General features: G+C 34.7%; 1 protein-coding gene across 3 annotated transcripts in view; it reads left to right on the forward strand.

The window, feature by feature from the left end:
• The first annotated feature begins 1,375 nt into the window (after positions 1-1,375).
• The window catches only part of LOC124367884 (RNA-binding protein cabeza-like), a 29,191-nt gene continuing 17,478 nt past the window's right edge, over positions 1,376-13,088 (forward strand). The window contains exons 1-2 of one of the 3 annotated variants that reach the window (XM_046825067.1): positions 1,376-1,554; positions 10,886-11,104. In XM_046825067.1, coding sequence (XP_046681023.1) covers positions 1,542-1,554; positions 10,886-11,104 — 232 coding nt within the window. In that variant the 5' untranslated portion in view covers positions 1,376-1,541. The remainder of the gene's footprint in view (positions 1,555-10,885; positions 11,105-13,088) is intronic. The other 2 variants (XM_046825068.1, XM_046825070.1) reach the window with 2 other exon arrangements.

Raw genomic sequence — 13,088 nt, forward strand, 5'->3', positions numbered from 1 at the left:
GGCAAAAAAACCTAACACTAGACGGTTGAGATTATACAATGATTCGAACAAAGAACCGTATGCGGTAATCATACAAAGTAGGGACGGGAAAAAATCAACCCATTTTTGGTAGGCAAAATATTTTAAAAATGAAGACTGTAAAATTGACCATATTAAACGAGTAGGCAGAAATCTAACTGTGATTTGTGAAGATGCTTTTTCGGCAAATGAGTTAGTAAGTTGTGTTCATTTGAAGAATTTTAATGTTTTTATACCATCCAGTAAGGTGGAAGTCACTGGGGTTGCGTATATCGAACCTGAAATTACTGAACAAGAAGTGATGAGTGAGAGTAAGTGCCCCTATCCCATAGTTCATGCTAAAAGAATTACAAAGTATGTAAACCGACAAGTAACAGACACACATTTCATGTCTTTAACATTTGAATCCAACCAGCTATCAGATTTTGTGTATCTAAATAATTATGTGCGAATACCCATTGAACGGTACATGTTGCCTATCAAGCAATGATATAACTGCTTCCAATATGGCCATGTAGCTAAGTCCCCTTACAAATTTGGAAAAATATGCAGAGACTGCGGACAGAGGTTTCACAATGGCGAATGTAGTCAAAAAAATGTGTCAACTGCCACGGTAACCACAGTAAGTCGTGCAAAGAATATGAGATGTTGTCTAATGCTTCGCCAATATTGCAACATTGAAATCCAATATGCAAAATGTTTTTAAAGCTGTAACTATGACACTGGGCACATTTAGGGGGTTGTCTAGATTTTCTCTTTTGTTCCACGCTTACAAGTGGAGTACTGTCAACCAATTATACAATATTTTTGCAATCATTAGACGATTTCTTTTAGATTTTAGATTGATGACGCACAAACGTAGTGATAATCTGTTATGTGATGAGATTTGAAATTGTTTAAATTCGACAAACAATCAAATTCTATTCATTAGGCCTATTTAGAAAACAGCATAATATTGTATACGTTGAATATACTGAGAGAAGTTATTGTTTTAAAACTCTCAGCCCCACGTTAGTATAGCAGGTCAGGATAATTACTCCGGTTTTAGATAAATATAGAATGTTGGGGCTGAAAGTGTTAATATATCCCAATCTATTAATACTAATGCATAAAATTTATAGTAATTTATACTATATTATAAATTTCTTTATATATACATTCTTTTACTAAAAGATATATATATATATATATATATATTAATGCTATATATATTTATATTGACATACATTTCCAGTTTTATAACTAAGTTTGATATAGTATCTTACAACTGGTTAGAATTGTGAACAAGAACTTTCCTCAATATCCGTCTTCCTTGCATTTCAAACTGTGAACCCTGTTTTCGGTTTTCAGTCATTTCCGTCAAGCTACCCCGGCCGGCGTCTGTTGTCTTTCTCTCTCTCCGTCTTCTAAATCCGCCATAGTGTACATTTGGTGACGCTTTATTTGGGACAAAGTCTGTGAACGATAAGCCGGTTTTATTGAAAAGATACTTATTTCTTTTACTGCACCAAGGGCTCTCAGCCATGGGAGATACACGTAAGTAATCCTTATTTCTCTAATAGAATTCTCACATTTGAGATTTGTCTTGTTATTAACTTACTCTCTATTCTTTTACTATGGCATAGCGTGTCTGTTTTAATTTCTGTGAATTTAGAACCAGAAATTTAGTTCTTTTTTAAAATGCACACAATTATGGTAAACATTCAAGATCGGTATAAAAACATATTCGCTAAGCCCTCCAAAATATAACTAGCCTAGCCTGGAAAATTTTTAAAGGGGTAGCCTAGTCTAAAACAAACATGTTTACTAGACCAAGGTAATAGGCCTAAACCATAAGTGTACCATAAAATCTCATCACTTTCTGGTTTTAGGTATTCGATAACCATAGTAGGCTAGTCTACTTTTTTGTTCCTGTATGCATTCCCGATCACTAGTCTACTTTTTTTTTATGCATTCTCGGTTATTGTAGGCTAGTACAGAATTCTAAAAACAAGAACAAAAACAAGACATTTTTTAAGTTTGTGCGGAAATTTCCGGTATTTATTTACATTACTACTCATACTTAGGCTACACTTCAAGAAATAGAAACAACTGGTCTTATCTCAATACAAGAAAATTAATAACATAGCCTAGTTAATATTTTTGCATCTGCCTTTATCTCCTTACTTTAGTATAATGTTGCTGATAATAGGAAATTTGGTATCAATTTACATTAACGTGACCATGGAAAGGTATGTTCATTTTTTTCCTGAAAACAATATTGAAGAAAAAATTCGTTGGCAACGAAAATTAAAGGAGCTACGATTTTGTTTAATCCTCTGAAAACTCCGTTTTTGACAGTTTCCTATAACTCCGCGTCTGCTCAAACTCAGTATATAGCCAGATTTTAAAAACCGATTATCATACCAACAACGAGAAATTATCGTACTTTCATATAAAATAATTGTACCAAACACATTTAATGAAAAAGTATGTTATGTTGGTATAATAAATTATGTTATAATTAACTTTTGGTTTGTTACTTGTATAAATTTGTCAAAAATCTTTCATGGTACGATAACTACCCATCGTGTATCTTACCGGCACATAAAATCAATGAAATTATCGTACCTCTGGCAACACTATCCATATTTCACAGTTTGGTATTACTCAAATAAAGAAGGGACGCCATTTTGAACTACCGTTGTTCCTCCACGTCTATTCTTAACCTCCTAGTTCAGTAGTGGTAATGACACACCTTTGTGTTCGATGTTCGGTATCTCACGTGGAAACAATTCGTAAAGACGAGTCTGACTAATACGTTAATCCTGTCAACAATGCCTGCCCGCTGCGCACTGCTTGCTCTTTTAGAAAAAAAATTAACTCGAATCCCAGATCACGTGATGCCCCTGCTCCGTAACGCAATAATGTCCGAAAGGCATCAACATAATACAATAATATACTTTTCCCCCAGTTCATATGCACCTGTGATAATAATACTTGACAATAAATGACCAACCCAAGAAAAAAAAGTCCATTTTCCATGGTCACGCTATTAGTGTTAGTTAAAGTGAAGAATGGGAAGATTATTTTTGTAAAAGAAACGATGTTGACAAAGATGGAGCATCAGAATATTATTTTGTCGAGACATTTCTACAGGACTGTGTACAATATGCGTATATTAATGGTATGGGGGGGGGAAGTCCTATGCATATAAAGTGTACAGTTTAACATTAAGTGTGACGTGATTGCTTGAAATCTTTTGCTGGTAGGCCATCAATGCTTTTAACCTTAATTTTGATACTTAAGATGTCTTCTAATCAACCTGACCATACCAGATCTATTCATAGAGAATTTTGGGTACTTTGGGATTATACCGACCACACCAGTATGAAGAACACAAAAATAGAAATTTATAGAAACAAACATGATAGAACGAAAAAAACAACTCTTCAATTACAAAATTACAAACTTACAAGCATTTCCAGGTATTGTGATCGGTATTGTTGTCGCTGTTATCTTATCTTTCTCGAGAATCCTGATTACGGCAGGCCGCGCGGCATCACGTGATTTGCACGGTACATAATTGCCTTTCCATTTCAATTCAATTTATATTTCTGATTAGCCCCTCTAGAATTTGATATTTTACTGATAGGTACTATCTCGAGGGATGTTTTTTCTTTCGTCGACATCAGCGCGGGGCAGCACCGAAGGTGCTGTCGAAGCCCGCGCTGATGGCCGGAGGCACTCGCATTTTGGGTGGCGGAATGTGATCAAGAATAAAAACAAGTTTTGAGTGTTTTTTTAATAAAGAGTTTAGTTTGGTAAATGTTTGTTTTTGTTAAATTTTTGTGTTTGGAGAAATGTAGAGGTAAAACACGAAAGTACAACAAAGCGATGCACCAGCTGAACGGGCGGCGAGGCTCTGCAATCACGTTATCTACTAGACGCTCGACTTTGACCTCTGTCTGAGGATGGGGAGGGGTTTGCGATAAGACAATTCCTGTTTTATACTGACGAAATAGTCTTCTACGCTAATCTAGTAATCAGTAGAAGCAAAATGTTAAATAACGATTCATGTCTGGGTGTGGTCGGTATAATCCCAAAGTACCGAATTTTGTGTTGACGAACAGAAGCTAATTGAATAGCCTATGTCAACTACTGTTGTGACTTGACAGTAGTGTTTAAGATTTGTGATTGTGAAGTACATTTTCAGTGTTCAAAGAGCATTAAATAAAATTATTATACACAGTTAGATGTTATACCAGCATTTTCCTGTGTCACGCTGAGCTTAGTAGCTAAGAAATCCATATTTTGTCAGCATGGCTTTTACTTGATGTCTGCCTATGCTCCTGCCTAGATACCTGCCAAGTTTATTAAATAATTGTTGTGGGTTATGAGATAGCCTAGTTTACAATGTAGAATCAGTCCAGGTTATTCTTAAAGATTCTAGATTATTTTTAAAGTCAACGGTAACATGGTTCCCTAACGGTAGTTTGTATGGTTCCCTACGGATTTAACCCATTGCGGATCATATTGTTTCGGCGCGCGCGCATGAACTAATTTACAGTCAGCGGCCGCACGAACAGCAATGGTGCGCCACAGTAACGCTCGCTATCGTATATTAGAAAATTCAGCTGTGAAGGTATTCGTTCAGATGGAACATGGGCCTGCTGGGGTGTCCGTGATGTAGGAACGATAACACGCAAGCAAGGTTCCAGGGTGGCAGGGATGATGTCTGAATCATAGTCTAAAGCGGCTGGGGGGTCAATCCATTTCAAATCACCCAGGTCATGTGCTCAACATTTTTAATTTTGCCTAATTTTTTTATTATCAGTTCCCTATGGGTAGACAATCACAAAACACTATTTGAAAAAATTTTACAAGACATAGTTTTTTCCTGGCGGCCATTTTTAAAATGGCGGTTTTTGCAGATTTTAGTAAAATACGCGGTTTTGTAAAAAGTTTTAATTGCCAAGCTATTTTTAAAGATATCAGAATAATCCAAAAACCAGTGTGTTCAGCATAAAATGACCTTCAATTTGACATTATAATAATGTTTCTTTTGTGCAAGAAAGTCAGTCAAACTTGTTCTGCAAAATCTCTGAAGAAAATCATCAATTGTTTACTTTTTAAGACCATAAAAGTTTAAGAAGGAAAAGAGGACTCACTACTAATATTTTATTTCTATGTTGAAAAACTAATATAACTACCTACTGAAAAAGTTTTAGCCCTGAGAATGCTCTCCTTTTTTTTCTAGAGCTTTTCAAAAATGGCCGAAAGCCTTATAATGCCAATTTTCTAGGGTTAATAACTAAAAAGGGACTGAATGAAAATAAATGAAAATTTTACAGAATGTTCTTTATACAAATAGAAATATCTCATAAAAAAAAATTATGACTGAGACTTAACTACATTTAGAGATATACAGCATTGTATTTCAGTTAAAAGCGCTACCCTTTTTCTCGTTTGTGCGGTACCAAGTGAGCAAACAAGGGCTTGTTTAAATCAATTATGTTAACAATAAACTTATATTTAATGCTCAAAACATTATATTCCTTATCTAAACCTATTTAGGATTTACAATAAAAATTATTTAAAACCCAGAAAAATAATGGTATAAATAAACAATACTCATAACCACAAAATAGCACTTGCGCACTTTAGGAAAAATAATTTGCTTAGATCTATTATACTGTCAAAATGTATATGCATTTTAATTTATGTTCTAAAATATAATATTATTAAATACATTTTATAAATACATGATGTAAAAATATATGTTAGTACCTGAGGAATATTTTAAAAATTGTAACTCATAAATCTTACACAGTGAGAACAATAGGTAAGAATTATAATTTCAACTTAACTTACTGATACAATTTTTGTACTACAACTTGCATACAGTATCCACATAATATTGTTCTTCTGTGCATTTAGATTTAAAACATTGGTTTCAATTACTTTTGGCTGGAATTTTCATCGGCAAATTAAATAAAGATGATATTTCATTACATAGTTTTCTCATTTCATATGTCCTACCAGACACAGTTGTTAGTTCCAGTGGAGTCACCTTTCGCACTATTTTCTTAGCAGGCACCCAGGCAGTGTCATTTTTGGAAAGCTGGAAGGCAGTTTTTGGTCCAGAAGGGTGAAAGAAATGCACCAATACATCATTGTTGACTTCATTTTTGTCTTCGATTTTACCAAGCCACCACTTGTCATCAGATACAAGCAACATAGTCATTACTCGTAAAATATGATACATTTGTGAAAAGTATCCTTGTTTGATGATCATCAAAGTTTGAACCTGCAGAAGTAACAAAACATCTTATTTGGTTGCCACTTATGGGGATGTATCTGTGATAGCTTCTTGTTCCTTTCACTGGTAAACAGCATTCAAATCTCTCGGTAAGTTTTGTTTCCATTTGCTTGATTTCGGCTGAAGGAACAAAAATATACTAAACTCCAGTAATATTTTCTCTACAATATTTGAAAATATCTTGTGGAGTCAGGATATATTCAGTGTAAGGTCTTCTCGTTGACGTGGTTCCCCCAATACCATCGCAAGAATTTTCCCGGTGTGATGAGGCAAAGAAATTCCATTCTGCTTTTAAACCGAAATCATTTTTGTGTAGGCAGACATTAATGAAGTTTTTCTTATTTTTGTACTGGCTGCTTGCTCCATCGCTAAAGTAAAATTACCACGGTAAAATTACCGTGGTTATGAGTATTGTTTATTTATACCATTATTTTTCTAGTTTTAAATAATTTTTATTGTAAATCCTAAGTAGGTTTAAATAAGGAATTTAATGTTTTGAGCATTAAATATAAGTTTATTGTTAACATAAATGATTTAAACAAGCCCTTGTTTGCTCACTTGGTACCCGCACAAACGAGAAAAAGGGTAGCGCTTTTAACTGAAATACAAATGCTGTATATCTCTAAATGTTAAGTTAAGTCTCAGTCATAATTTTTTTATGAGATATTTCTATTTGTATAAAGAACATTCTGTAAAATTTTCATTTATTTTCATTCAGTCCCTTTTTAGTTATTAACCCTAGAAAATTGGCATTTATAAGGCTTTCGGCCATTTTTGAAAAGCTCTAGAAAAAAAAGGAGAGCATTCTCAGGGCTAAAAACTTTTTCAGTAGGTAGTTATATTAGTTTTCAACAAAGAAATAAAATATTAGTAGTGAGTCTCTTTTCCTTCTTAAACTTTTATGGTCTTTAAAAAGTAACAATTGATGATTTTCTTCAGAGATTTTGCAGAACAAGTTTGACTGACTTTCTTGCACAAAAGAAACATTATTATAATGTCAAATTGTAGTTCATTTTATGCTGAACACACTGGTTTTTGGATTATTCTGATATCTTTAAAAAAAATAGCTTGGCAATTAAACTTTTCGCAAACCGCGTATTTTACTAAAATCTGCAAAAAACCGCCATTTTAAAAATGGCTGCCAGGAAAAACTATGGCTTGTAAAATTTTTTCAAATAGTGTTTTGTGATTGTCTACCCATAGGGAACTCATAATAAAAAAATTAGGCAAATTAAAAAAGTTGAGCAACAAATTTTATTTTTATTGGGTGATTTGAAATGGATTTGACCCTGGGGCGAAACGATTACAACATTGTTTCGGCGCGCGCGCATGAACTAATTTACAGTCAGCGGCCGCACGAACAGCAATGGTGCGCCACAGTAACGCTCGCTATCGTATATTAGAAAATTCAGCTGTGAAGGTATTCGTTCAGATGGAACATGGGCCTGCTGGGGTGTCCGTGATGTAGGAACGATAACACGCAAGCAAGGTTCCAGGGTGGCAGGGATGATGTCTGAATCACAGTCTAAAGCGGCTGGGGCGAAACGATTACAACATCCGGGCCATTGTCTAGACTAAACCCGCCAACATGTACGTCTGCGTCTTTTCGTTGTGTCACTAACCTCAAAAGTATTATAATAACAACTGAGGAAAACACCCAATCAGAAGCGCTAAAAGCAGAGAGTAAACTCATATGCATGATTTTTCAACTTCAACATACAACTGCGATCTATAGGATATTTATAAAACTTTTGAAAAACTCTAAACTTAGACCATTGTTAAGTACTCTTAGTTGACAAGTGAAGACGATCGCCCGATCTATCAGACATTAAAGGAACTATTTGGAGGGAAATTTGGTACTTTGGGAGGTACTTTGGGATTATACCGACCACACCCAGACATGAATCGTTATTTGACATTTTGCTTCTACTGATTACTAGATTAGCGTAGAACAACATTTCGTCAATATAAAACAGGAATTGTCTTATCGCAAACCCCTCCCCATCCTCAGACAGAGGTCAAAGTCGAGCGGTCTAGTAGATAACGTGATTGCAGAGTCTCGCCGCCCGTTCAGCTGGTGCGTCGCTTTGTTGTACTTCCGTGTTTTAGCTCTACATTTCTCCAAACACAAAACTTCAATAAAAACAAACATTACCAAACTAAAACTAAACTCTTTATTGAAAAAAGAACACTCAAAACTTGTGTTTATTCTTGATCACACTCCGCCACCCAAAATGCGAGTGCCTCAGGCTGAAGGTGCTCCGAAGCCCGCGCTGATGTCGACGAAAGAAAAACATCCCTCGAGATAGTACCTATCAGTAAAATATCAAATTCTAGAGGGGCTGATCAGAAATATAAATTGAATTGTAATGGAAAGGCAATTATGTACCGTGTAAATCATGTGATGCCGCGTGGCCTGCCGTAATCGGGATTCTCGAGAAAGATAAGATAACAGCGACAACAATACCGATCACAATACCTGGAAATGCTTGTAATTTTGTAATTAAAGAGTTGTTTTTTCCTTCTATCATGTTTTGTTTCTATAAATTTATATTTTCGTGTTCTTTATACTGGTGTGGACCACACCAGTATGAAGAACACAAAAATATTAATTTATAGAAACAAACATAAACAACTCTTTAATTACAAACTTGTAACGATTATCAATATTGTTAATGGGGTCAGATTCCGTTATATGCCCCCAACGCTTAAACTTTTTTCAATGAACTTAGAACGTTATAAAACGATGTAGTTAAGTAACAGAACTAACATTCCATCAATCAACAAGCATTTCCAGGTATTTTGATCGGTATTGTTGTCGCTGTTATCTTATCTTTCTCGAGAATCCCATCACATGATTATTTAAGTTTTAATCTAGTAAAGCATGGTACATAATTGCCTTTCCATTACAATTCAATTTATATTTCTGATCAGCCCCTCTAGAATTTGATATTTTACTGATAGGTACTATCTCGAGGGATGTTTTTTTTTTTTTTTTTTTTTTTTTTACATCAGCACGGGCTTCGGCAGCACCTTCGGCCGGAGGCACTTGCATTTTGGATGGCGGAGTGTGATCAAGAATAAAAACAAGTTTTGTGTGTTTTTTTCAATAAAGAGTTTTGTTTTTTGAATTTTTATGTTTTGAGAAATGTAGGGGTAAAACACGGAAGTACAACAAAGCGACGCACCAGCTGAACGGGGCGGCGAGACTCTGCAATCACGTTTTATATTGACGAAATATTGCTCTACGCTAATCTAGTAATCAGTAGAAGCAAAATGTCAAATAACGATTCATGTCTGGGTGTGGTCGGTATTATCCCAAAGTACCGGAAATTTAAAAGCAAACCGCTTTTGCGACCTGAGCTCGTCAGTGATCCGCAATGGGTTAATAGCCTACTAACATCAACAATGAAGATTATAGTTCAATGCCAAATTATCACTAATGCTTAAGTTAGATTACATATATAATTTCAGTATTTTAAGAAGTGGCCACCTTTTATTGTTCAGTTTTGGAGCCTCTAAAGTAAATTCTGAGGATTACCTATTCTATTATGACATCTGTTACCATTATGTATAAAGATTTTTTTGCCTGTTTTTTTCTTAATGTGGCTCATAAAAAATCAGGGCATCACATAAGAATGAATAGTGTGTTGATTTTTATATAAGAATGTTGCGTCAAAATAAAAAACAAAGTGAGCACAATCATAATGAAATTCTTACATGTTACGGCAACGCGTGTAGACTAATAAAGTAAGCTATGGACAGTTTTAGATGCAAACTCAGTGAAGCCTGTTACATGATGACATGTGGTGTACTCCTACCTTATAGGTTTTATATCACCTATTTAAAAAGATTAACAAGGTTTTACTCTAAAGTCTTAACCTCTACTAATCATCTGTTCTGAACTACTAATTATTGCTCAGTACTAAGCAGTGCAGGCTTACATTACATCTTGCAGAACATTGTGATACTACTAATCATCTGTTCTGAACTACTAATTATTGCTCATTACTAAACAGTGCAGGCTTACATTACATCTTGCAGAACATTGTGATACTACTAATCATCTGTTCTGAACTACTAATTATTGCTCAGTACTAAACAGTGCAGGCTTACATTACATCTTGTAGAACATTGTGATACTAAAGGTCTTTGGTGACGAATAAATTATGTTTGGCAATCAACATAAACGGTCGTCAAAATATTAGACAGGTGAAAAAAGACAATTACTTATTACATTTCTTTTGCATTGAAATGTGAACATCTGTGGTCACTAGGATAGTCTGGAGTCCTCCCTTAAGACAATGGTCCAGCTCATACATCTGATCGTACTCAACATTCCTATGTAAAGTATTTCATAAAACTACTTCATCAGCTCCTCTGCACTGCTGAGTTGTCGTGGTTTGTAAATGTTCATAATTTTGATTTCTCATCCAACACTTCCATTAGTTTTTGCATGCAAGCTTCGGATGTAAGCATAGTTTGTTTTGGGTCTGTTTTAATTGAAAGCATAGTCTAGTGTCCTCCTGATCAAGATGTCCTAACTTGAAGAGTGGTGATTTACAGAGTATTCAAACTACAATGCTGGTGCAGGGGGAGGTGGAGGCTATGGAGGATACGGGGGTGGAGGTGCTGGTGGGGGAGGAGGATACGGTCAGGGAAGTTACGACCAGGGCGGTGCCAATAACTATACCCAGCCTCCCCCACAGTCGGGCTGGACTGGGCAACAAGGCTACGGTGCTGCCAGTGGTGGCGGCAACGAAGCTTACAGCCAAGCTCAGAAAGGCAAGTTGAGGAAATCATTTTGGCATTTAGTTGTTGGCATAATCCACTTGAAGAAATGCATATAACTTATAATGGAGCAAACTATGATTAATGAAAAGAAAATTGACATTTTTGTTTAAGTGTGGATGTTATTTTAATTCCTTTGTATGCTAGGATATTGTTGGTAGGTCTAAATCAAAAAGTGTAATCTTAAACACTTAAGCAAATGAAGTAAGAAAGTATAAGATCATTTTGGCAACCTCCTACAGCAGTCGATGTCTAGTCGTCAGTTGCATACTGGTCCAGCTAAATCTAAACAGATTTTACAAATTGCAGTTCTGGACACTTAAGCTATTTTTTATTGAGTGTATTCCAAAACTATTTTTTGTGTTATACATTTTTAACGAACGGGGTATAGATTTAATCTGCTACATTTGAACCTGCTTGTATCTAATTAAATGCAGATGGATATATGATATAGATAAATTTGAACATTACACATTACCCAATTGCGCATGGCCTTGGTCGTTTCAATGTGTACTGTCAATATACCAATCAGCTCCATTTGTCTGTAGTGTATCGTGTTTGCTTCTCATGCTAACTTAACATTTTGGTTATATGCATTCGCTTATCTTTAGGTGCTGTAATTACAATGTAGCCTGTTCTTCTGTTTGGCTTATTGTATTTTTAAAGTATGTATTTATTAGTTTAACAACCTGTTTGCTAGGTAAGATGGCAGAAATCAAGTGATAGCCTAATTGTTATGTAAGTTATTATTTACTAAGTCAGTTTGTAGTATGAAAAGTGTTAGGCTTCCCTTTATTTAGATTTGTTTCCAAATTTATAAATATTTTGTATGGTTTTGTAAATTTTGAGGTATTTGCAGGATGGAAAAATAAGAATTGAATGTTTTAGTTATAATGAATTATGTGATAAATAATGCAATAAAACAATAAATGCAATTAGTTCAGATTAGCTTATTAGAGCGGTTTATTAAGACCTTTAGTGAATTTATTACGTATTTCTTGTTTATATTAACTGGTGTAAAGACAAGAATTATATAGTACATTTATTTACATTTGTTGCATTCCTTTGACTTGCATAAGCTTTTAATGGAACATCAATAAGTAAAATTATAACAAATTAAAAAAAAAAATGTTTATTGGCTTTTATTACAACTTCAGTTTAACAATAAAAATCTGTTAAGTGAGTGTACTAAGTGTATAGATATTGAATTCTTTGCTTAATCACAGTCCATATAAAATATTGCAGCATAGAATGTGGATTATATAAACCTGGCTATCGTACTACAAATTCCCACATAGGTTATAAAGTATTTGAATAGATGTTCCTTCTTTAGCTCAAAGTTTGGTATTCTTGTTTACGCATAGAAACATTGAGATAAAATATTGATGTCAATTAAGCTGAAATAGTGGTGTAATCATATTACTTAGAAGCCAGATAACTCTGAAATATGAGGTTGTTTGCATATATGACTAATAAAGTATTCTCACACCAGCTCCGCAAGCCATTACTTTACCATTGTATCTATTACGCTTCAACTATTTAAACGGCATAAGAGTTGGAAATATGTCAATTTCCAACATATTATATCACTCATGCTTTGTCATACTTCAAATAAAGTTGACAGATGAATACTATTCAATGGCCTTCATAAAAGAAAACCGTAGAGAATTGTGTAGGCTATTAGCTGTTTCTATAATCGTGAAACTTACAGTTGACCGTTAATTTAGGATTGGTGAAAATCAGTTGATGTTAACCCTTTTAACTCCAGTGTCCGTATTGTAAGGATATCGTAAAAATGGTGTCAACTCCTGACTTCCGTATAGTGCGGACGTGCACTTATTATTTTACTGGTCACCTGTTGTACCAACTGCTTGGAAACTCCACAGACTTGTGTACAAAGATGTATTGCATCGAAATATATTAGTTTGTAGAGCTTTGACTTCATATTTTGTCAGTTTGTGATTGAGAAATATATGTG

Source organism: Homalodisca vitripennis, chromosome 8, assembly GCF_021130785.1.
Source record: "Homalodisca vitripennis isolate AUS2020 chromosome 8, UT_GWSS_2.1, whole genome shotgun sequence".
Taxonomy (NCBI): domain Eukaryota; kingdom Metazoa; phylum Arthropoda; class Insecta; order Hemiptera; family Cicadellidae; genus Homalodisca; species Homalodisca vitripennis.